At 40.1% G+C, this 26,758-nt stretch overlaps 1 protein-coding gene across 1 annotated transcript in view; it reads left to right on the forward strand.

Annotated features, from left to right (window-relative positions):
• Window positions 1-500: 500 nt before the first annotated feature.
• The window catches only part of COG5 (component of oligomeric golgi complex 5), a 166,089-nt gene continuing 139,831 nt past the window's right edge, over window positions 501-26,758 (forward strand). Inside the window, exons 1-6 of the mRNA XM_063134149.1 lie at window positions 501-631; window positions 1,236-1,375; window positions 3,529-3,586; window positions 14,127-14,181; window positions 14,267-14,336; window positions 17,400-17,520. Coding sequence (XP_062990219.1) covers window positions 547-631; window positions 1,236-1,375; window positions 3,529-3,586; window positions 14,127-14,181; window positions 14,267-14,336; window positions 17,400-17,520 — 529 coding nt within the window. The 5' untranslated portion in view covers window positions 501-546. The remainder of the gene's footprint in view (window positions 632-1,235; window positions 1,376-3,528; window positions 3,587-14,126; window positions 14,182-14,266; window positions 14,337-17,399; window positions 17,521-26,758) is intronic.

The following is a 26,758-nucleotide window of genomic DNA, read 5'->3' on the forward strand; positions in this document are numbered from 1 at the left end:
TATTTGGGAAAAATTCAGTAACTTGAAGAATTTAAAGGTCGGTATTTTGCGCTCGGGAGCTGGAGGAACTACAGAAGAAAGAACTCCTGTTTACCGCACCTACAGTTTGTTTTTATTAGTTTATTATTGGCTGTTTTGCCTCCTCCTCCTCCCACCCCCGGTGCTTTCCTGCAAGTCTATTTGACTGAGACAACCCACTAGTTGGCTCAACTGAAGTGTTCCGTATATAGAGGTAGGAATAGTATAAACTGACACGGAGACTGGATTTTCAGAAATAATTGAAAGCCATCATTGGCCCGAATTCTGTGCCCTCAGTGGTGTTGCTTACTCCCTTCGGCATCTCTATGGGGAAATCCTATACCCGTCGTATAAGGACTAGGATAGCGCGTGACACTCAGGGAGAGACAGAGAGAAACTATCCCCGCCCCAGTCTAAGCCATTTTCTATCTCTATGGTTATCCCTGACGACCGGCCTGAAAGAATAGCGAGCTACGCCGTCGCCGGTTTAGTGCGTCACCGCGAAGCCGTTCTCCCACCTGTGCCAGCATGGAAGGAAAAGGAGACGCCGCTGGGTTCGGAGCGGCAACTGCAGCCCCTCCGGAACCGGCAATTGGGGAGTTACTAGGAGACGGTGAGGGAGGAATTTGGGGAGCGGAGGAACGGAGTAGGGCTGGCGGGGCTTGGGGTTGTCAGCGTCATCCTAACCAGGTAGACTCAGAAGTCAGTCTTATTGTGTTCAGTGGGAAAGAACTCCCCGCCAGGTGTGTTTTAGGGTGGCAGTCGGTGTGGTGCGCAGTTCCCTCGAAGGGTCAGTGCAAGAGCTGCTCCTTCAGCGTCTCCTCTTTCCTCCATTTCAATGCGGGGAGAGCAGCTCTTCCTCTGACCCTCTCCTGGATCAAATAGGGGGTCTGAGTGACAGAGGTTTCCTTGAGGGTTCATTTTGGCTGGTTGAGGGGCTCAGCCAGGGAGTCTCTGTGACTTGTCCCTGGGGCTTATAAGGGTCATGTATACTTCCTCTGCTCTTGATGAGTAACCATTGTTGCTTTAAGGGCCGACCTCTTGAGTCCCTGATGACCTAAAAAAGTTATTCAAAACAAACGCTGATTTAAGTGACAGGCAGGCCTAGGAAATTGCTTGGTCTTCTGGCTTGACTCTGTGGAGAGCAAAATCAGGAATGAGCATTGAATGTCTGGAAGGGGGAGGAAAAGAAGTCCAAACCTTTATGTCTCTTTCAGAATGTTATACAGACTTTTTACGGGAGGACTTTGATGTAAAGGCATACACCTCGCAGTCTATTCATCAAGCTGTTATAGCTGAACAGTTAGCAAAGCTCGCTCAAGGGATCAGTCAGTTGGATAAAGAGCTCCATGTGCAAGTAAGTGCCAATGCGTATTGCCTGGGACTATATAAAGGTAGTTGAGATATCATCTGAAATGTTTACTTTTAAACCTGCCCAACAAGGAATTTCATAAATCCTACCTAGACATACCTTCTTCTAGCATATTTATTTATTTATTGGGAATTGTTTCTTAAATTTTGTCTCCCTCAGAAAGTCCCCAAATAAATTTGCAGAGACAAGCTTATATTAATACATTCATTCCAAAGTATCAGCTCATAAATTCTCCCAAACCTGAAATGTAAATGTATAGAGATGTATGTAACATACATTTATATGTTTGAAGTAGTGTGTTGATAGCGAAGAAACATCACATTAAGTGAAAAGTTATGTCATGAATTGCATTACCTGTCACATAGTATGGACAATGATAAAAGTTTCACTTATGTAAATTGGGATAACCTAATCATTCTGGTTTAAAGCTGGCTTTCTTTCTCCAAGAAACATAATTATATATAAATCCACTGAATAAACTCCTGAACCTTTCTGTATCTTTCTTGAGCAGAGACTAGAAACTCTACACTAGGACTGAAAGTGGAAAAATACCTGCTTAAGTCCTTATGAATATGGCGCCAACTATATTTGCTTGTTATTAATATTTTCATAGGAATACATTTCCCCCTTTTACTTATATGTTTGTTTTTAGAATGTGGTAATGGAATAACCAAGCCTTGATATAAGAGCTGTATGACAGAATGTCTGATATTAGAAATATACTTTGGGATAGTAGCATTTCTGAATTAATAGTGCATGTAGTGTTTGAACTGAGGAAGAGAGAGAATTCAGTGTTAGCTGGAACTACCTTATAGGGGAAAGATTGCAGAGCTTCTAATGTATTTGCCAGGCAAAATTTGTTACTGTCTGTTGAAGAAATTATGTATTCAATAGGGGAATTGAACTTCACTTTAGTATTCATTTAGGGATGTGCAGATTTTGTTAATTCTGCTCCATCTGTGTTTCATGGATTGTCAAGCATCTTTCAATGGCCTGGTTCAGACAACACACTAAACCATGGTGCTTAACCACAAAATGGTTAAGGGAATGCATTAACTTTAATGCATTCCCTTAACCATTTTGTGGTTAAGCAGCGTGGTTTAGCGTGTTGTCTGAACCAGGCCATTCTGTCATCCACTCATTGATGGAATTGGATTTTATGTGTGAGAATTTTGTCCCTGTTCATAAATGTGCATTTGTGGAATTCATGTGATTCAGAAAAAAACAGGTCAAATCTACAGGTCAGATCATAGAAATCTGAACACAAACTGTGGTTATGATTCTCATTTGTTAGCAAACCACAACTTAAATCAGGACTAGACAATGTGGTGCTTATAGGCACCAATGTGCCCTTGGACATCTTTCTTGGAGCCCAGCAAGGTACCCTACTACTTTCACTTTTTTACAGGGAGGGCGAGTATATGAGCCTGAGTCCTGCAGTTAAAATGCTAAGTCTTCATTACTATTCCATCTGAGCTGGGTTAATGTTTGCCCGTGGTAATTGAGAGATGTTATTAGGACCAGAGAATAGCTGCCCTAAAATTTTATGTCTTGCTACTAGTATTTATTTATTTATTACATTTCTATGTTGCCCAACAGCTAGACTGCTCTGGGCATAACATTTAAAACCATAAAATGCAACATGGTAAAACATAATATATAAAATGTTTAAACATTTTAAAGTTTAAAACTAGAGCATAAAATCAAAGTAAAAACCAGCAGTGGTGTAAAGCTTTTTAAAAAACAACAGATTTTAAAACAACAAAACCTGAAAGACTAAAATGCATGGGGAAGATAAGGTCTTCATCTGCCACCAAAAATACCACTACATAGGTGCCAGGTGAGCTTCTCGGGGGAAGTTATTCCACAGCTAGGGTGCTGCTACTGAAAAGGCCTTCTCCTTAGTAGCCACATTTGGTGAGCTCACCCGTCAAAGAGCCTCTGAAGATGATTTTAGGGTCCAGGCAGTACTACAAGTGCAAACATAGGGCGGGATCCAGAGAAGCTTGCATCAAATTCTGCAAACTGAAGGGCAATTTGAATGTGTGCTTTTCAAACAGCAGGTTCCATACCACATGGCAAGCCAATTTTTGTTATGAATTAGTCTACAGATGATGATTAATAGTCTCACTTTATAGGTAGTTGCGAGACATGAGGACTTGCTGGCACAAGCAACTGGCATAGAATCTTTGGAAGGTAAGCATGCTTTATACTTCGTAAAAATTACGAATAACTCCTTATCAGCAAGGATGCTCAGGAATGGCCTTTCCAAAGGTGTGCATGAGATTAAGGTCTTAAGTCAGGATCCAAAGCAGCTTTCTCCAACCTGTTGCTCTCTAGATGTTTTGGACTAGAACTCCCATCAACCTCTGCCAGCATGGCTAATGGTCAGGAATTCTGGGAATTGTAGTCCAAAACATCTGGAGGGCAAAGACTGATCCAGAGCGTTATTTTAGGTATGCCTCTGGGCTTGTGGGCATGCCTAGTGGTATTTAATATTGTGTGTGTGTGTGTGTGTGTGTGTGTGTGTGTGTGTTTTATAAAAAAACTGAAAAGAGAAAAAACACTTAAAAGATAAACAATGCATATTGAAACCAAAATCAGTCCAAATACATTGGGTCATAAGTAACAGTCAGTACTACTTGCTTCATGTTTTCATGTGGTTTGATTTTCTTTTGTTGAATAACAAAAGTTTGCCAATTGTCTGAAAATGGTCACATTTCACACCCACCCAAAGTCTCTCATAATATAGGATCTTATTAGTTTGCATGGTATGGGAAAGTTTCCTTCGTCACTCTTCTAATGAAGGGAATTTATATTGTTTCCAATACTTTGTGATTAAATCTGAGTATTTCTTAACATATTTCTAGTTATTTTTTGCTGCTTTATGCTAATTGTGTTCTTAATATATCTTGAAATATATCATTTATAATTTATATTTTACACATCCACCAGATATGCTTAAAACTTGCTTGCGTTTGGTTATATCTTCAACAGTTAGAATTAACAGTACTGTACATTCTTCTGATCTTAAACTGGGTGTAATAACACAAGTCAAACATTTTATACAAAGTGTTTCTTTTTAGTTTGTCTGGAATATCGTAAGTTCCAAACAGGATGTAGAAATCCACCACTTATCTGAGATACTTAAACAAAAATCTGATCCCATTTATCCCTTATGCTGTAGTCTGTACTCTACAATTTTGTCAGGACTTATTTGCAAGCTTTCGTGATATGATAAAAAGATTAATAATCTATCACACTTAACGAACCTAATAGGATATATGATACTTTTTCTTTGAACAGTGCACCTTTACACCATATTACAACCCTTTTTAGAAAGGTCTCATAAGTTCCAAAAGCAATTTCCCATGCAGCATGGAGAGCTGCTATTTGATAAACACCAGCCCAAAGTTTTCTTGAGAGTGCAGAATTAGATGAGCAGTCATTTGTATCCCCACCATTATAATAAAAGACTAAGAATAATGTTGGATTCTGGCAGGGAGCAATACCGATCAGAAGAACTTGGTTGACTAATAGTTCAAGTAAACCACTATCCCCTTGTTATAATAAGCTATAACTATGTGTCTGCCCCACAAGATAGGAAAACTTTGAATTGACTCAACACATGCTCATTCATATCTCTTTAACTTGTAGGATGCTTGCCCAGAATCCTGTGCTGTACCAGACAGATATTGCAAGCATTCTTGCCAAAGTCTAAAGTTGCACTCCTGAAAGGTGTATGAAAGTCTTGTTATGTTTTAGTTGCATAATTTCAGTAAGCAAGCTAATTTTACCAATTCTTAATATATCTAGCAGTTTCCTTTACTTTCAGGTTCTATTGTAGGTTCTTAAATTGCCAGCAGGTGGAGCTGTTCATAGACTAATTTTCTACAGATCCTTTTCTGGCTAAATAGGAGTGTTATTTACATAGAAAACAACTGGCGGAAATATACGGTGCTCAAGGAATTACATGAACTGCAGATTTGAGAACTGAAGTTTTTAATAAAATTCACAGTGCAAATTAAGTAATTCAAATACAATAGCACGTGTGTGTGTTTGGGGCCCTGTTGTATTTTTCTATTTATTTTTTACTTTGAGTTTATAGAAAAGTAGGATATGAATATTAAGTTAGCCTGAACTAAACTATTTGATATTTTTAGCATTTGAAAAATATTATATTAGACTTTCTTTTCTCTCATTTTCCTATATTTGTAGTTCATGTGATTCACTGAATGACTTGCATGCCTGTAATCAGCATTCCTATTTACTCATTATGTGAAGGTGGGTATGTTTGTAATTCTAGACAGTTTTTTTTAAAGTCCATTTAAAAGCATTAATCATAAGCATGTTACTGAACTGGAGGTTATTAATTACTTTGTAGGATATCTTTTTATTTAAACTCAGTTTTCTACGCTGCACATCTGTAATTGCTAACTTCAAATGTGCTCTACATTGAGGAGGTGGAGAGCCTGAAATGTCAGCAATAAACTAGACTTGGTGGGGATTCTATCACACATGGTGTTTTGTCACATTACGATACTCCTCTAGTGATCTTACTGTGACCAGTGTGTAGAGGTTCTAAAATATGAAAGTGGGGCAGCCATTTTGTATGCCTTCTCTGGGTTTGGTGGTGGCAATGACAGTAGTATTACGAAGTGATACCACCTCCCCATTCTGCTTATGGTGCTGTCCACGTGCACAGCTTCCACCATCATTCACTCCCTGTCTCAGCAGGCTGCCTTCTTGCAACAAGAAATGTCCATTCCCCTAAAATAAGTATATTGAAAGGTGCTGCTGCTGAAGTATCCTCTGTCCTTGAGAAGAATAGAGCTAGAAGAAGCCTACCATGTGTATATGGCCTGAGGAATGTTCAAGCAGAAGAAAGGGTTGAGTTCTCTTCTGGGCTGAAGGCTATGTTCCTGAACCTGGAGGCTGACAGTGTTGTAGTATTTGATAAGGACAGATGGATTAAGGAAGAGGATATTGTGAAGAGAAGAGGTGCCATTGGGGATGTCCCAGTTGGTGAAGAGCTGCTGTGATGTGTTGTAGAGACACTGGATTATGCCATTGATGGAAAGTGTCCCATTTCTTCAAAGAGCTACAGAAGTCTTGGTATGAAGCCTTTGGAATTATTCCTACAATCTCTGAACATGAGCCTTTGAAGACTGGCATCAAGGTAGCATGGTACCGATTCCATGGTCATAGATACTGCCCTTTTTCAGCATTTATTTAGCTCTTTATTCAAGTAGTTTCATGTGTGAATGGCAAACACACTTTGGTTATCTATGAAGACTTAGGCAAGCAGACTGTTGCCTACCTCTAGACGTTTCTGCTGCTGTGCTATCTAACTTCTTCTGGAAAGAGCAATCAAAATGCTCTTTCCAGAAGAGCAGTCAACTCCTTTGGAGGTGGCTCTGACTGCCACTCCTGTCACTGAGTCTCAAGTTGGAGATTTCAGACTACATATTCTACGTATTATTTTTAGACTACATATTATTACATATTGTTCCAGGACTTTTCCAGTGCACTGGCTGCCAGTCCATGCCCGATTCAAAGTGCTAGTATTAACATTCAAAGCCCTAAATGGCTTGGGGCCAGGTTATCTGAAGGATCATCAACCACTTATATGAACCTGCACAGACCTTAAGATCATCTTCAGGGGGTCCTTCTCTGGGAGTCCTTGCCAAAGGAAGTGAGGCAGGTGGCTACCAGGAGGAGGGCCTTCTCTGCTGTGGCACCCCGGCTGTGGAATAAGCTCCCTAGAGAGGTTTGTCTGGTGCTGATGTTGTACTTCTTTTGGTGCCAGGGGAAGACCTTTTTATTTTCCCAGCATTTTAGCATTCTAGTGTTTTAGCTCTGCTATTTTAATTCTGTATTTTAAATCTCTGCATTGCTGCCATGTTTTATTCTGGTCATATTTTTATACTGTAGTTTTAAGCTTTTATATTATTTTACACTGTACCTTGGGTTTTTAATTTTTGTGAACTGCCCAGAGAGCTTGGCTATGGGGTGGTATAGAAATGTAATAAATAAAATAATAATATCTATGTCTTGTGTTGGTTCTGCTGCCCAGATGGCCATGAAGCAGGTGGTTGGAACCTTGAATTGGGTCAGAACCATGAAGTAGCTCAGATCAAAACTGTTTATTATTCTCCATGACCAGATTTAGAATACAAGCTGTACAAAATATATATGCATACACACACACACAAGAATTGATATGACACACCACCACAGAAACGTGATCACACAGAAACGTGATCACACACCACACACAGAAACGTAAAGAGCAGTATACTATCAATGCTAGACAAATCAGGAGCAAGTTCAGACTCAGTTAATATAACTGCAGCAGAAAAAAAATGTAGCAGTCTTTTCAGCAATTATAGGGATGATGTCAGCTAAACAATAAGATACATAAAACAAATTGTCTTTGCCAGGCAGCTTAGATAATAGAGGCATAATTGGTTATCTCGTAATATCCTGAAAGAATCTACAGTATAGTAAGATGCCGTACAGTCTCTAAATCCCTGGAACCAAAGGATAATACAATTGCAAGGAAACTCTTGTTGAGTCTCCTCTAACATGGCAGATGGTAGAACATGTAAATGCAACCTGAGGCATAATATATATATATATATAGCCTCTTTACTCCCAATTGGGAATTGAATGCCAAAAACAGATGAAAAAATTTTAGCTGCTGAAGATATTAAATTTTGCCTCCACTATCATATAGGCCTAAATTAACTTTTTTTGCCTTTTCCTTACCCAAAGGAAAAAAAGTTCAAATGGAGACATACCTATTAGGGCTCTGCAACTCTAGGCCTTGGATTTGAATAATCAAATCACAACGGCCATTTCCTGACAGAGCCGCCATTTCTTGATGGATCTGCCCTTTTAATTCGCAGCCCTAGGCTTCTGTAAAAAAGGAACAGCTTACAACTCCCAGCATGCACTGCCTGGGAGGGCTGAACCTACTGGAGCCCAGGGACAATGGGCACTTGTGTCCTCCACGCTGCTGCCACTTTGATCTCCTGCTCGCTACCTGCCACGATCAGCTGCCTGCCGCCATGTTCGCCACTCCCTGACATGATCCAGGATGCTGGGTGTGTGTGTGTCCTTTTATGTTCCACAGGCCCTCCTCAGCTGCCTGCTTCTCCTGAGAGCTGAAGCAGGCGGCTGCGGGGCACCTGTTGAGTACGTGAGGATCCCTCCAGAGACTGGAGTATCCTGGATCGCATCAGGGTGTGGGAGATCAAGCGGCGGGCAGTGGTGAACGAGCAATCATGCTTGTGAGCGGGTGATTGTGGTGGCAGCAGCAGGGAGGACACGAGTGCCCATTGTCCCTGGGCTCTGGTAGATTCAGCCCTCCCAGGCAGTGCATGCTGGGAGTTGTGGGCTGTTCCTTCTTTACGGAGGCCTAGGGCTGTGAATTAACATGGCAGATCTGTCATGAAATGGCAGCATGATTTGATTATTGAATCCGAGGCCCAGATTTGCACAGCCCTAATACCTATTTCTATTGTTTAACAGTTTGGATCAGATCTGGACACTGCTGTTCAACAGCTGCTCATTCATGGTGTATGTTTGACTGAGCTGCTTAAACACAGAAAATATGCTTCCATGGCTATTGAACAAGTTGCTATTTTGTTGGAGTAAATGGTAACCTAGACAAACTGGAGCCCAGAAATATCACCTCATCCAAGAGTTCATTCTTTGTTCATCCTGACTTCCAAGCCATCCTCTCCACAATTTGGACTGTTAGGAAGAATTTTGAGCAAACAGAAGCCAAGCTGAAGGAAACAGTCACAAATATCCTGGCAACATTTGAAGCACAGGCTCTTAACAGTTCGCTTTGTGACTGACTCTGGTTTCATTTTTCCAGAAACTTAAACTTTATGTGTGAAATGAATGTACAGGTCTCATTGACCATCAAAGGTTCCATGTAAAGAAATTTGGTGGATTTAGTTCTCACTGTTGACAACTTGCATCCATGTGCATATAAATACATGGTAAATGAAAACTTGCAACCCCACCCAAAAAGCAGAAGAGGTATTTCCATCCGGATCCCCAAAGTGTCTAGATCACTTAGTGAGCCTTTGGCTTTAATTACTTTAAAAAGATATGGTTAAGTGTCTGCTCTCTTTCCTAAAGGGCCTGGATTGTGACCATGGGGTGTGAGGAATGATTAGGGCATCATATGAGTGACCCCCCCATATCTTCCCTTCTCCCCGTATTCATGAAGAGTCTTGATGTTGTATCCAAGTAATGATAGAGACTAGAAACTCTAAACTTGATTAGTTCATTTACTGAAAATGTGTCCATGTGGTTATTCTTAGATACTTAATTTGTATTGTATTATATTAAAGATGTTAATTGTATAATTTTTGTACATCATCTGAGTGAAGTACTGTATCTGCCTTATATCATAAAAGTGCAGGAACTGTATGAATATTGTGACATAATTTTTGGACTCTTGAATGGGATAATTATAGAAGAAATAATATGTACTATATTGTGGAGAGGATGTAAAAATAAGGCAGCCCTAAAATTCATATAGATGGTTTAAAAAAGCGGGGTGGTGGTGGTGGTTAAATTGAGCCCCGAGGAACCACACAGCTCAACAGGTGGCTGAGCAATAAACTCCCATCACTACTTCCTGGGAATGGTCAGTCAAATAGGACTGGAACCACTGCAATGCAGTACCCCTAAGTCTCATACTAGCCAAATGTGCCAGAAAGATACCATGACTGATAGTACCAACAGGGGAACACTCCCCACATCTAGTTCAGGTCATCCACCAAGGCTGTCCCGGTTACTATGATCAGAGCTCTTAAAAATTGAATAGTCCATAAAGATTATGAACAGGTAACAACCCTATTTCAGTTATGTTCCACATCATATTAAATGCATCCCCTCCACCCGAATCCTACCTCCTTGATGTATAGATGACTAAACCTTGACAAAAGTGTGGGTTGACAAATTTTTGTTATGTCACCCTGGTTTTTTGAGCCTACTTAGATACATATATAGAATTAGACTCCTACAGGCATTTGATTTTGTACATGAGTTTTTACTGATAATGTAAAAACCTGAGTTGTGGTATGTATATTTATAATAAAAGATTAACATTGAATAAAATATGCTGAAATGTGGCTATTATCTTGAGAAAATATCAATGCTACTTTTGGTAGTATAATCCCATAGCTTGGATATATTTTTTCAAATTTATTAAGATGTTTAAATCTTGGGGAATTTTTTCTCCTAGCCATTTAAGCTTGAGGTTAATTGTTATGAAGATACTATTGCAGCTTAAACTCTTCATTGTCCAGTTTTATATAGTATGTAAAGCCATTTACTGATTTATCCAAGTCAGTGAGATTTACAAGAGTAGTAGATTACACAATATAATCTAAGTCCCCTCACACATGTGCACGTAAATCCCACTGAAGTCAATGGCCCAAGTATTGAAGTGTTGGGTGTGTGGCAGTCACCTCTTGGACACAGTGGCACCTTTCCTGATTTGCAGTGTACATCCTAGCTGAGCTTCTATTATTGTGGTTTTGAATAATCCCCAAGTGTTCTGGAGTGATTTGTTCCTTTCAACTGCCTGTTTACCAATCCTCTTATTTTATGGAAGTTTCCTCTTTTGTAGTCAAATCTGACTCTGTTGGACTTCCTTGGCAACTTCCGACTTATATATAAATTATGTTTGTGCTCATTGTTTCCAGTTGATTCAGCAACACATCTTGCAGGCGGTCCTGGCTTCTTAGGCTTAAGTCAGGGTCACTTCCCCTCTGGTTCTGTGGCCTAATATTCTAAAGCACAGTCATTTCAGATATCTAGAAATTGTATATCTTTGTTGTGACCAGAATGTGCATTTACCTAGCTGATGTGAGGGTAAAAAGTCGCCCAGTACTACAATGCTTTCTCCTTTGCATGCCTCCCTGATTTCATTCTCCATCTCAAGATCACCCTGAGTATTTTGGACAGTATAAAATTACTTTTGAGGCCTGGTATTGTCACACAGTGATTCTCTGGTGGCTTTCTAGTTTCTTTGATGTACAGTGTTCCCAGAATATCCTTACCTGTCCTTCCTATCCAGAGACAACTGCATTCTATCAATTACGTTAATTCCACCAGATTCCTGTTATGTCCACTATATGATTTCCCTTAAAGCCAACTCCCTGTTCAGCTCAGAGGCATTTAGTGTTAGCATAGAAACACCTATGCATGGTGTCTATCTCTTAAACCATGGTTATGAAGCCATGATGGTTAGGAATGGTTCACATGACATGGTAAGTCATGGTTTGCACAACATACTAAGCCATAATGTTTAGCTCAAAATGCTTAACCACCGTGGCTTAGCATGCCATCTGAACAGGGTCATAGTTAAACCATAGTGCTGGATTCGCACGTAATGACAACCTGTGATTCAACCACAACCCATGATTCAACACATACTCTGGGTTGTCTTACATGTGAACCAAATCTAAATATCTCTGGAGGTTGCACTTTAACCTATGACCCTTTGGCCTCTTTGACTGGCTGTCATGTTCTACAGTATGCTTGTGGTTTATAACCATATCCCTATTTGGATGATTTGAAACCCCTATCCTCAAGGGGTGTTTCATCTTGAACTGGAAACTCCCCATTTCCTGTTGACTTTCCTTAAAAGGTCAGCTTAAAAGCTGCTGTGCTGCCTTTTTAATGTTAAGCACCAGCAGTATTGTTCCATTCTGATTTAACTGGAGCATGTCTTCAGTGTCTAACAAATGTAACCTCCTCTTTTTTAAACCACATGTCATTCTCATATTGACCTTCAGCTTCACGTGTCTAGTTGGCTGTGCAACTTTCACACCATTTCAGAAAAAGCTACCTTGTTCTGATATTCAGCCTCCTACATAGCAACTTAAATTTGGCTTGCAGTACTGCAAGAGAACATTTGCACTCATAATTGGTGCCAACATGCACCACAACCGTTGACTCTACCAGGCTATCTAGACAGCGTTTGTCATCTACAACCTTCACACAAAACAGACAAGTAACCATGTAATCTGCATGCCTTTTACAAATGCAGTTGTCTATGTGTCTAATGATCAAATCACCAAGTATTAGCAATATATCCTCAGTGTGGAAAGGTGTCTGGCTGTTTATCCCCCAAGGAATGGGTGCCTTCTAAGGGACCTGGGGAAGAGGCAGGGCCATCCAGGGCACCCTGGGGGTGAATTTGGCTCACAGGTAGACCAGATTTGGCCTGTGGCCTTGAAATTCAGTAACCCTGATATAGAACATGAGAAGAGTCCTGACAGATCAGACCAAAGGCCTATCCAGTCCAGCATTTTGTTCCCACAGGGACCAACTAGGATGTTTATGGGAAGCCTACAAATGTCGCATGAGCAAAATAGTATCCACCCAGCTATATATTCCTTTTTTTTTTAAAAAAAAAACCTTTCCAAACTTGGGTTTCGTCTGGCTATCTGGTTGAGGTTTGCTGTATCTGCTCAAGACATCTCTGCTAGAACAAAGCTGCAAGACTTGTACATATCTACAGGATTTTCTCTCTTGATTTTAACTCCTGAATTGTAAATTCCTAAGGGATTAACCTCCTGGGACTGAGCTCCCTTTGTTGTGCCTTTGTTTCAGCTTCAGCTGCTAATTATTAAAGGATGAATTAAATGGGCAAGTAGCACTTGCGTTTTTGTTGCATGGGCATTTGTCTGCTTAATTTCGTATTATCTTGATGCTTTGTCATTGGAGCTCCCCTCCTAGATATTGGAGAGTAAATATGCAAAGAACCAGATTGTTAGGTTGCAATCCTAAATTTATTTACACTGAACTTTGTGCATCTAGCTTCCAAGTAAACTTGTTTTGGCGTACGTTGTAAGAATTATAAAATCTAATTGATTTCCTAACATTGTATTTGGCTGTGTCATCTGGGGAATACTGGGATTTGTGGAGTAAGGAAAAATCTCTTGGTAGTGTTGATTGTTGAATACAGATACAAGGAGTCATAACAGTAGGGAAATCAATATTCCCTGTATGCCTTGAACCGGTTATCGTATTTTCTCTTAGTACTTATTGTGTACTAAGTACTAAGATTGATTTTTCTAGAAAATAATGGATTCTAAAGCCCTTGTAAATGTAGCATAATACTATTAATAGTTACAGAACTGTCAACAACAGTAGGTACTTTTAAGTAAGCAACTTCAGATTTCAGTTTGCTAAAGCAATCGCTAGGCTTTTAGGTACAGTTTTGGATTGGAATGTGAGCGGCATGGCTTCAAATTCCCACTCAAACATGAACCTAGGTAATTTTGGTCAAGTCAACATTTCTCCAACTGACTACTCTAACAAAGTTGGTTGTATGATTAAGGCTGCAGTCATATAACACATACCTGAGAGTAAGTCTCATTGAACTCAATAGGGCTTACATCTCAGTTGGCATGTATAGGATTGCTCTGTAAGGTTTCAGTGCTAAACATACTTAGAAGAAAGTAAGTCCCATTGGACTGAAAGGGATTTGTATGAGTAAAGAATAAAATTAGGATGACACTGTAAATGTGATAAGAACAATAAAGCTCTTTGCACACTGGGAAATGCTATAGAAATTGTTAAAGATTTAAATATTTTGAAGCTACTTCTATGATTTTAAGTTCAGGTTAAGTTCATTTTCTGTCCTGTCTCTGCTGCTGAAATACTGATTTTCTCTGTTTAATAATCTCTCATGCAGGTGTTCTTGAAATGATGCAGACCAGAATTAGTGCCCTGCAAAGTACTGTTGACAGGTATGCCATCTGTATTAATGTCACCAGAAGTTCCAAATTCTTGTGTACTACCATGAATTCTAAAACACATTTCATTTTTCATTAGAATCAGAGGCAAAATTATTGATCCATACAGCAAAATAGTGTCTCGCACTGCGCAGTTAGCAAGGCTTCAGGTAAGTTCCATTATATCCGTCTTCTCTTACTTCCCAGAAATACCTTTCTTTTGGTTGCAAAATAGTATTTCAAAGAGCTATTTATCTAGTGATACTCTAAAATGGAAGGAATATAATAATTATGAGAATAGGAGACGTGTTGTATAGGAAGCATTTTGGAAAGTGTTTCTTTGCATCTTCAACATTTGAGCTGAACAAGGATTAATGGTGGCCAGAGATAACTGTGTAGTCTTTCTTCTGGCTGGATGTAGAGTGTTGCTATGGTTACTGGTTGGAGTGGGAAACACTCCCAGAATGAATAATTGAAACTATTGAATATGTATACTGAATACTTCAAAAATTCTTGTAAAGAGAGAAAAATAATTGTAAGCAGAAAAAAGTTTCTCAATACGGATGTGTAGTGCATCTCTGTGAGGCCTTTCCCACTTATTTATTATTGCTCGTTTCAATCAAGGATTTTAATGGGGTTATTTTTTCTTGGGTTTTTGCTGTAGCCTCTTTAGTTTAGAGTTAGGTGTCTGTTTCTCTCTGATTCCCACCAATTGCAGTTGAACAAATATGCAATTTTCCAGGACTTTGGGAAACCAAATATGAAAGAATACTTAGCAATGTAAACACTCCTTTAAAAGGCTTCCCTTGGCAAAATGTTGTAAAAGCTTGTTGTCAATCAGATCAATACATTTTGACTGATACCTGGTTTTAAAAAAAGAGTCCTAGGTAGTTCATTACCAACAGCTTTCTCCAGTTTTGTATCCTTGTTCCCAAATGGTATTTTACTGTAACCTGTGCAAATCTGACTTTTTCAACCATAGCAATAGTCAGTGTTAAGTTGCCACCATAGAATCTTAATTCCAATGTATTTCCTTTTACCCTTTTTTAAACTATAAGGACTGCTTGACCATCTGCACCAAGATATATTGCAATAGTAGCTTGTTATTTGAGTGTGATGGAATTGGTAGCTGCACTTAAATGGTGCGGAGCAAGCAAAGCATAATGATGTTTTTATTTGGATTTTATTTGCAAGGAACTATGGTTTGTATAGCAAGCTTAAACACCATTGTCTTTTAAAATTTAACTACCCAATTCTGCCAGTTCCAGTGTCTGTGCACTAGCAATAGTTTTGCCCTAATGGTTAGGCTTTGCTTGATCCACTCTTCGACATGTTTTGGCACTTCTAGAACTCTTGACAATTATAATACATATTTTTCCCTGAAATTGCCCCAGCTTTACAGTACTCGAACTGTGCAACGATTAAGAGCTTGTGTCAGTTAACTATATTTTAGGCTGCGCCTACAATGTGTTTCAATAAAAGCAAAAAGATCTGCATATACTTCTCTTTTTTTCCAGTGGCAGAGATAGTGCTCTCAACAGAATATGTTAACCGTCAAAATGTCTGAAGTGCATATTCTATAATATAGAAAATTGTTACGAAATTGGAGAGACTATTTGTCACTAGGCAATTTTCAATGAAGCACGTGTCTCAGATGTCTTTGGTGTGTGTTTTTAACAACTTGTGTAGGTTACAACAGTCTAAACAAACATAAATCCCCAACCTCCCCCCAAAATCCATTCAGTCCTCAGATTTCTAATCACATGGGTTAGTATCCAATAGCAGTGATACATGCATGGAAAGACCTGCCAGGCCCTGGTCCACGTGCAGCGGTGATTATACTCCACATGCAAAAATGCTGATTTCTGGAAGGGGCAGGTTGCACCCCTTCCAGAAACCAGTGTTTTCACACATATCGGGGCTTGCTCCAGGAAGAACAGTATCACATCCATACACAGCAGGGGCTGCATGCGGACCTGGACTGGCAGGGCTGGGCATGCGTGCATCGACCAGGGCCGGTGGGGCTCGCCATGCGTGCACCACTCTATTGGATACTACCCAGGTTCCCCTTTTGATGTATTAGGATCACGACTGCTGATACCCTTTAATAGAGAGTGCCAAATGTCTACACATGAGCTGATATGTAGAATCTCAAACAACTGAAATCAGCAGAGCCCTGAAGCTGGAGCTCAGGCAGCTCCTGGGCACACTGGCTGAGTGCACAGGCAGCTTTGCTCATCCTTCACCTTTCTCACATGGGGAAGGCGAAGGAAGAGTGAAGCGCACTCCGCCGGGTGCTCCCAGGAGCCAGCTGAGCTCCGGCCTCAGCATCTCAGATGACTTCTTGAAGTACCATCTGAGTGTGAAGTTACTGAGCATTTGGTTGCTCTGGCCTTGCCTGTGGGCCAAAGAGGAGCCGGCCTGGGCCAGATGTTCCTCATTCCTTGTTTAGCGTTACAGCTGAACTAGGTCTAAATGTCTATATTGTTTGGATCATGATCTAAATACAGTTTTTGAGTGACTATGCCATATTTATAACATTAGACTTCAAAAAGCCAGATATTTTTGCCCCAGTTTGTTCTTATATGAAGTAAACCAAGCTTTAACCTGGTGTGTTTGATGGAGGAATAAATGGATTCAGTTTTAAGATATTTTGAGTATATTCTTTAATGTAGTAGTATTGCATTCAGATACTATTTTAAGCCAGGTTATTTTTAAGGGGCACGTAGGATGACTGCTTAAAGAAAAAAGATCCAGTGGAGGAAGCTAACATTTGTGCGTTCTGCTGATTTGTGAATTTCTGCATGCAGAATTAGTTCCCGTCTCCGGCATTCATTTTGGGGCCTTGAAATTGAATATAAACATCCTGGGTTATTTCCAGAAAAGATGTAAATTTTGGATCCAGTCCTGCTCCTATTGAAGTCCATAGCAAAACTCTCCATGGTTTTGACAGAGCCGAATTTCAAGCTTTATCCTATGATATTCTCTCATTCTGTATTTATGACTAAATGCCCTTCCATCCCTGCAGGGTAGCTTGTAACTACAACCTTCTGTGGCGTGCGTTTAACGACAGCACATGCCAGACAATATCAAACCATGAACTGAACTGTAATATGATCAAGCTCGTATTGTAAGCCCAGAAAAATGTGTACAGTGTTTCCACAGTTGGTACTTAAAACGGTATAATGATCAGACATATTGGCTATATTCTTAAGCTATGTTTTCCTATCAAGGCTGCCTGTGACTTGCTGCGGAGAATAATACGCATCTTGTATCTCAGCAAGAGACTTCAAGGGCAGCTGCAGGGAGGAAGCAGAGAGATAACAAAAGCTGCTCAGAGCCTCAATGAGCTTGGTGAGTCTGCTTGGTCCTTTTAGTGGCATTCTATTTGCTAATGTGAAATGCTTTACTTTTTCAAAAACACACACACACAAAAACCTTCCATGAACCGAAATGTAATTTCCTGCTTATTATAGGAGTAATAGACCGTAGAGAAAATGTGATGCTTAAGTTCATGCTATTCAATACTACTGAAAACACCTGTGGTGTCAACTTCCTTAGCTTTTAGTGATGGGAGATGAATTTTGATTGGTCAGATCACTTTCAGATAGTATTGAGCTTTGTTTATATGTTATACTTGGAGATGGTTGTCCGAACTTAGCATCATTGTTTCTGTGTGTGTGTGTGTGTGTGTGTGTGTGTGTTTTAATGCTATGGTCAACTCAGCACTGTGACTAGAACATGGCTGGGATCCGAAACACACTCTGTATATTTCCTCTGAATATGGAAGTCCCATTTCTTCTTCAAATTTGTGTAATCGCTTTGTTTTGTAAAGCTGTCATAGTGCCAGAGGAAACAGATTCGATTCACTGCAAAGCCCCAGCTCCACACAATGAAAGGAAAGCAGGGCCATGCTTCTGGCTCCACCTGCCATACCACATGGCTTCCCTGGCTCTGACTAGTGGACATCTGCAGTGGGGAAGCCTACACAGATACACAGAGCTGCAGAATGCATGGAAATTCTAATTGCCTAGGCAGACATCCACACTCAACGCATGGATGTTGGTGGTGGGGCCGTGGAAGCTGCACAACATGAGGGGCGAGGGCAGCAGTGTAGTCCTGCTTCCCTTTAATCCCATTGAATCCTGTTCAGATGATGAATGCGTAAAGGAGGCTCAAGTCTCTTCTATTTCCTACCTCTAAAATGGACATGGCGGTAGGAGCAGGAGCCACTTCCCTACAGTTCTGTCATGCTAGCCAAGTTTCCTACCTCCTAGCCAAAGCAAAACAATGTGCAGTTCAAGAGTTGCCCAGTGCGATATATGGCAATGGCAGGATCAAGCTGCCTGTGCTTGCTTTGCAAGAATCCCAGTAGGCACTAGGCAATAGCCCAGAAATTCACTGGTGCCCCATCAGTCTACCTCCTGTACACTTCTTGTGAAGCTGTTGTTGAAACGAATTGAATTCCCTTTTAATTGTACAATAGCTACACCATTGTTTGCAAGCTGTTGTCATGATTCTAAGCCCTCCTGCTGAGATGTGAGACAATAAAGAGGTCTGCTGTGCAATCTACAAAGCTTTATTCAGTAAATAGACATCTCTTCACACCTGAAGGGAGTGTGAAGGCTAGGAGCTATCTTCTAAGCTTAATTAGTCTAACGAAGCAAGGCAATTGCCTATCAACCAAATGGATAGTTTTCTGCAGTGCCTAACAGACTTTTACTGAATCCCTCCTTAAGGGAGGCTCTTCAAGGTGAAGCTTCTGTTGAGTGGCCAACCTAGTAAAATGCCTCCCACTCCTTCTCAAATCCACTTGCTTAACTCTGTAGTGGACTCTCATAGAATAGTAGAGTTGGAAGGGGCCTATGAGGCCATCGAGTCCAACCCCATGCTCAATGCAGGAATCCACCTTAAAGCATCCATGACAGATGGTTGTCCAGCTGCCTCTGGAATGCCTCTAGTGTGGGAGAGCCCACAACCTCCCTATATAACTGATTCCATTGTTATACAGCTCTAACAGTCAGGAAGTTTTTCCTGATGTCCAGCCAGTATCTGGCTTCCTCTAACTTGAGCCCATTATTCTGTGTTCTGCACTCTGGGATGATTGAGAAGAGATCCTGGCCCTCCTCTGTGTGACAACCTTTCAACTCTGTGGTTTCTCAACTCCGATGTTCCCTCCCCCTCTGACAAAGACTGAATTCCTGGGGGTGAGGTGTTGGAGGGTGATCTGTGAGCTTGACCATCCTATCCAATAAGTTCTTGGAAAGATTCTGCTTTGACTCCAGGAGAATCTTAGAGGATTTCCTCCGCCACTTCCTGTCTTGAATGATGTATGTCTCCTTCTTCCAAGTGTGATTGAAGCTGCAAGAGCCCGTAGCCTCACACTAGGGAGAATGGACTTGCTCCTGACACTGGGGCCTATGTATCTTTTCATATGTATCTTCATAGAACTCCATAAAAACTCGCTCTGGGGTGTGTGTGTTTTGCTCCTGCTCAAATATCATGTACCTTTCTCCTTCATTCAGATATTTTACATTCAAAAAACCCAGTAGGACAAATTGTAAACAAAAACAAGGGAGTTACTCATCTGTCTGTATCATAAAATGTTCATTATAGTTTTGTCAGGTCGTAGGAAATAACAGCAAGCATACCATGTAATTAACGCAGCATTGTGTAAAAATTAAGCTTATGCTACTAACTGTTCAATGAACCGAAACTACAGTGATGCCTGTAATGTGCAGTGATTATCACATGAATAATATTTGCTGGCTTAGCTGGAGTATTCTTTGTGCAGCTGAATTTTGGATATGATTGGTATAATGACCCAAAAGGATTTATTGTCAATTAATGTATTTGGTGGAATGTGACTGTTCAGTTTCTAACTATAGAAAGACATTTAACAAGAAGTTATATTGGAAGGTGGAGAAGAACTAAAGGAACCAAACCTGTGCTTCCTTTTCATTATTGAGCAGAATATTCTTTGGCTTTTCTGGCAGCGTTATATTTAGTACCAATGAAATAATGATATCAAAGTTCGTGGATAAGTCTAGAAGCTGTACCATTTGTGTTTTTCTGATGGAATCTTGAAATCTGATATTCATGTTAAGTTTGCGTGTATTTGACTACATCAATATAGCTTACATTGGATTCCATGTGCATCTGTATCTTTGTAGTTTCTCTTTTTTGAGGATGTTTTGGGCAAGGCAATCTAAAGAGCTCCATGCTGCTGGTGTCATTGTGTCACATATTGCCAGGGTCATTGTGTCCCATATTGTTGGTTTTAATTGGAGATTAAATCAGCTTCTGTAAATAGAATAAAGCACTTCTTTTGTGTGGAAATGATCTATATTGCAGTTTCTTAGCTACTCTCGGTCTTCATTTTAGCTGTGGGATACTTATGTGCAGTTTTGAAACAGTGCCAAATTACATGCTGGCATCTTGGGCCTTTGTGATTAGAAAACATATTGATAAGAATTGCAAGTGCTTTTTTTATCACTCTGCAGGAATCTTAGATAAAGGAATTCTTGAAAGACCTTCAAGCTGAAGTCAATGTGTCTGAACCAAAGTCTTTTATGCCAAAGTGCTTATTATATGATTGACATCCAAATATTCTTTATAGTCCCTGTGCAACTGAAAAAATGTAACTAGGGTTTAGCGATGAGGTGTAGGCAGCAGGATTGTGCTTACAGGTGGTCATTGCCAGCTCATGATAAAATAAACACTAGGACCCTCCTTAATTTTACTTGAGTGTCCTAGTTTTAGCTCAGTTCCGGCAGTGAGTCATAGTTAAAAAGATTTGAGATGGATTTGGCGGCCTCCTATTCAGAGGTTGATGTTGTTATGTGCCTGTAGAAACTTGGCACTGTACAAAAATTAAAGGCCCTGCCTGAAACATTACCATCTAATTAATTAAGAAAAAGAAGAAGAAAAAGGGAACGGGAAAGAAAAAAGAAGAAGGCAGAAATGAAGAAAGATATAAATAATAATATAATTAAGAGAACACAGATTGGAGTAATTATGTGTTTGAGGGATTTCTTAGAAACCAGGAGGGATCTAATAGACCAAATATCAGCAGGTCATGAATTTTAAATATAAAGGTCCAACTAAAGAAAATATGCACTATAGTTGGTTATTGTTTTTAAGTAGAAATATGTAGTGTAAAAAGAAACAAGGAACTCAAGGAATGCACACAAAACCCCCAATTACTCGAAGTTATAAGTTGTCAGATCAAAATAGCCATGCATCAAAATGTCTGAAATTCACAAAATCATACTAGATCATTTAAACTTCTAAACAAAAGCTAATGAGAGAGAAAATGATTTCTGTATTATTATTTTTACAAGCCAAAGTAGCTGGCTTAAGCCAGAACTGTGACAGTGTAATGTTCGTTAATTTCCAATGAAGTGAAATACTTATGTCTAAACACATAAGCTTCTTTGGTATCTCCAATGTAATTTCCCTCAAATTCTGGTTTAATTTTGTATGGATTCACTTTGTATCTAACTTTTCCTGGAAAACGTAAAAAAAGAAATCATCTCTGCTAAATGATGTTCAGTTTTCAATAATCTTCTGTGTTGGAGAGAACCTGGCTCGGTTCAGGCAACACATTTTTCCATGGTGTTTTTACACCACCGTTGCGAAATGTGTTGTCCGGTGGGAAAACTCCATGCAACAGTGGAGTTTTTTTGGAAAACACTCCATGCAGAATATCCATGCTGCGCAGAGAAGAGTTCCTGCACAACTGTTGTGTTGCGTGTTGTGTGGCGGGTTCCGTGGAATTTTCCGTTGCATTGAGTTGACTTTTCCCACTGGGAACAGAGTTCCCTGGCAAGAGTGCTGAGCTGTCGTTATTTTTTTATTTATTTTTGCAGCAATGGCTGATGGGATACTATTGGGAGGACTGGGAGAGTAGAGAGGGCAGAGGAACTGTCAATCAAACATCACAATGGATTTTACTCAACTCCACAGTATCCCACAGACACACAATGGTGGAGTTAGAATATGTTGTGTGGGGAGTACCTCCTAAAAACTCAACTGCTGAGTGGAGTTTGCACACTGCGTTGTCTAACATGTTGTTTGATCTGAGCTGCTGAGTCTTATTTTTGACGAGTTTGTCTTTTAGCTTTCATAGTTGCTTAAAGAAACTTTAATGCTTATCTTTTGAATCTGTTAGAATAGGATTTATTACTGAATATGAACAGTCTGTTTGAAATTTTGAAAATGAACTAACATAGTCAAATGTTGGGAAGTCTCAACTGAAGCTTTTAAATTGCACTGTGTAAGCAAACATCTTACCTTTTCAAGGGCTTCATAATATTGAATATATTTAAATTGCATTGAATCTAAATGAGATATATACCCAAGTGTGTGTATTTTCTCAAATATGATAGGTGCTAAAACATGTTGTGTGAGACATTCCACAGAGAAGGTAATTTGCTAAGACAAGTGCAAAAATATTATTCTTTGAAACTCCCTATTCTCTCTAGGGGAGCCACATACTGAACTGAGAAACGTGAAATGAATCCTCTCTTACTCTGTCACTATTATTGAATTCTTCAGTCACCAGAAGAAATACTCTATTGCAGATGGCATACAAGATTGTGGGGGTTTTCCCCTTTGGGTTTACTTTTGTCCTCAGACCATTCCAAAACAGAGTCTGAGCTTAATAGTGCTTCTGTACTTGACTGCTAGAAAGTCCATTTTCACACTAGAGAGTGTCAAAGGATTTGAAAGACACATTATTATAAATATTCCCTAAGGTGTGGATGCCCATGTTTAACCACAGATAGCAACTGAATAGCTCTGTGGGGAAAATTCAAGGTGGTGTTGAGTCAGAATGTCTTTGTGCATGGTCATTTTAGCTTGTTGATTCAGGCAGTAGTGTGGTACTCCCATGACCTCTTCATGCACTGAGATTGGGTTTCTGTGTGGTCTTCTCTGCCTTCCTCTCTATTTATAGAATGCAACATCCAAAATGGGAAATACTATTTTTACGTGAATGAGTGATCTTCTAGATCATGTAATCCAAACCCTGTGGCACTTGAATTGTAGAATCAGGGGACATCCTCTGTCCTAATGAACAGTCTACACACTGTTAGGGTTGAAGCCATGTTCCAGAGGGAGTATTCTGAACAGGCCCCTCTCTTGAGATAAAAGAGAGGTGATGATCATGCCATCCTATTCAACTCTAGCAGTTCAGAAACATGGCAATAATTATTCCCTAGCATCGAAAGAACTGTGCAACAGTTTTTTTTTTATGGATTTAAAATTAAGGGGGCTTTGTGTTTGAAAGGGCAAACTGTGGTTTTCTAAAAACAAAGAAGTTACTAGGCAAGTGGAGCCGAGTGGGGAGAGTGCAGGTACAGGACTCATTCATTCCAGTAATGCCAAGCTGGTTTGGCATTGCAACTGAAGCAACGCACTGTGGGAGAGAAAGCACAGTCTTGGACACAGTGACCCTGTTCAGACAGCACGCTAAGCCATGGTGGTTAAGCATTAAGCTAAACATTATAGCTTAGAGTGTCGTGTGAACCATGACTTAGCATGCTGTGTGAACCATTCCTAACCATGGTGGCTACCTAGCCATGGTTTAAATATGCTCAGTAACCATTTGCTGCAAAAGGGTTAGCAGCCAAGCTATGGCTTAGCATGTTGTCTGAACAGGCCCATTGACTGTTTTGCATTGTGTGTCAGAGAGCTCAGACAATCATATGTTGGCTTCATAAACTGAGAAATGAGCAGGCATTTCAGCCATGCAGACAACCCCTTTTCTCACCTGCCTTTGTGGAAGGACTAAACCAGTGGTTCCCAAACTTTTTCTGGTAACCGCCCCCTTGGTTCCACAAACTCATGCCCAGTGCCCCCTGTGCGCAGCCCCTTTAAATGGGAAGCACCCGCCGCAGGCTTGCCGAGGGAGGGAGGGAAAAGAGAGCGAACGCCTCTGTTTTGCAGCTGGCGTGGCAGGGCACACCAAGCAGGGTATGTCTCTTCATTAGCATTTTGGTGCTTTTGAAACATTTCAATTCACCGTTAAAAGGACTCTTCTTAAATGGTATTAATACACGGGTGGATTCTTCCCCTATATGGCTTGGGACGAAACTACTTTCTCCCATAAAAACATCCCTGGGTTTTAAGACCTTCTGGAGAGGCGCTTCTTGGAAAAGACCATCTCAAGCGTCCCCTGCCTCTTAATGCCCCCCTATGCAATCCCACCACCCCCAAGGGGGTGGTACCTCCCACTTTGGGAACCACTGGACTAAACAAATCAGGCAGTCTTCAACTAAGTATAGTTTTGTTCAAACCGGGAAATTGCAGTAACTTCAGAACAATGTAAAATATTAAACCTAGCTTTGAAGTTGGTTTGTAGCCTAGCTTGTTTCAAAGCTTTTAACCATAGTTTCCTATAAATCATAATTATACATCCTGATTTGTTGCTCCCACCATGAAGGGAGGTGTGAAGGAACTCCCTTCATGGTAGGAGCCAAAGCTCATTCATATATTGGCTTACTAGGTCACAATATGATTGTCTGAACACTTTCTCACACATTGCAAAATTAGCCTTATGCTGCATCTTGTCCTTGCTAACCTGGGAGCAAGTCCCATTGAACTCAGTAGGATGTCTGACTAGACATGACTGGGATATCAGTGTTGAAGTGGGTATGTGGGTCAACACAATGCAGCTCTGGAATTATCTTAAAACCATATTGCCCAGTAGTAAAATATTGGCTGTACACTATCAAGTTAAATCCATCCATCAGAAGGACAGGCAATTCAAATTAAAGATGGTAGTAAGATAACTAAAGAGCAATCAACTATTTCCTTAATGTGACTGATAAGAGAAACAAGGACATACTATCTGATATAGGCATTGTTCCCTTTCACCCTGAGAGACTGCAGAGCTGCTAAGGCTAAGGCAATGCTGGAATAAACTAATGATATTGCAAATATAACACATTTATCAAACATTTAAAGAGGCTGTCAACCTGGAATGTAGTATTTTAGTGGTGTATAATCTAATGCCAGTTCCTGAAAGTACCTCATCAATCTATAGGAGTTTTCAAATGTGTATTTATGACTTTTGCGAAATAAAGTAGGCTAAAAAAAGACATAATTAGAAATGCTAAAAAGTTGCACCATCAACACAATGAGATATGCTACAGTGTTGTACTATGAGATTAAGCAAAGTGAATCTGTGGCAAAAATTGTTTTCACATAAAGCCAGGATCCAAAGAAGGGGATTCTGGGGCATCTCTGTGCTGTCCAACAAGCCACTTTCCAAATTCAAGAGATCTTTGGAAGTGGCCTGTGTTTTGCTTTAAGGAGCTGCAATGAGAACAAGAAGTCAAGTCCCTGTGATAAGCAGAAGTGAATCGGAATGGATAAAAATCAATGATTTAAAAAATTGATTAATTTAATTTTTTAAAAAAAAAATCATAAATAAAATACTACATTTCTCTCTCACTTAAAAATAACATAGTTACAATTAAATCTCACCAATCACATGCTATACCTACCCTTACATCCTCATACAAATGAAGTTACCTACCAGTCAAACATGGGCATTCATTTCAGTTTTTCATCTCATGAAAATGGCTCTAAACAGCTTAACTATCAAGTCTTGCTTCTTGGAAGTTCTGAGCTTTAGGTTTCTCTGACTAAAGGAGCAAAGACACAGACTAGATAGGTTTGTTGTTCTATGCTTATGTGGGGATGGACTTGAGCCAAGCAAGGCAGACAAGTTAAGACAGAAAGGCAATATAAAACGGTCGATAAAAATTGATGCTTAAAAATTCAGGACAAATAAAAGAAGTACTTTTTCATATAGCACATTGTTAAACTATGGAATTCAATGCCACAAGTTGTGGTGATGGCCATCAATTTGGATGGCTTTAAAAGGGGGTTGGATAAATCCCTGGAGGAGAAAGCTATTGATGGCTACTAGTCCTGATGGCTCTATGCTACCTCCAGTATCAGAGGCAGTATGCCAGTGTACACCGGTTGCTGGGGAACATGAGCAGAGGGTGTTCTTACACTCGTGTCCTTCTTGTGTGTTCCCCGTCATCAGCTGGTTGGCCATGTTGTGAACAGAATGCTGAACTAAATGGACCCTTGGTTTGATCCAGCATTGGGGGGGAGGGAATTTTTAAAAATACATTTGATTTTTTTCCCCTGCTCGGTCATTATTAGTCATGGGCATTTCATTTTTGTTTGCTACTTTGTTTTTTGTGAGGGCAGGGTTAGGCCAAGATGAAGTGAAGCAGAAAGGAGTAACACTGGAAAGATAAAGAAGAGAGAAAATTGTCCATTGTGCATCTTCATGTATTCCCATACTAAGGCTGCAACCCTCTACCCACTTACATGGGAGCAAGCCCCATTGAACTCAGTGGAACTTATTTTAAGGAGTTATATATAGGATTGTGCTGTTAATCTCAAACATAATGGGTGCTGGTCATAAAAAGACCTTATACGGGAGTATTTTAAAGCCATTCCTGCTATAGGTAGAAAAAGAAAGCATGCAAAATGTATACAGCGGGACAAAGAGGTGCAAGGCCTGCTTGTAAGAATGAAGAAGTATAAATAATAATCTATTCAG

Source organism: Elgaria multicarinata, chromosome 9, assembly GCF_023053635.1.
Source record: "Elgaria multicarinata webbii isolate HBS135686 ecotype San Diego chromosome 9, rElgMul1.1.pri, whole genome shotgun sequence".
NCBI classification, from domain to species: Eukaryota; Metazoa; Chordata; class Lepidosauria; order Squamata; family Anguidae; genus Elgaria; species Elgaria multicarinata.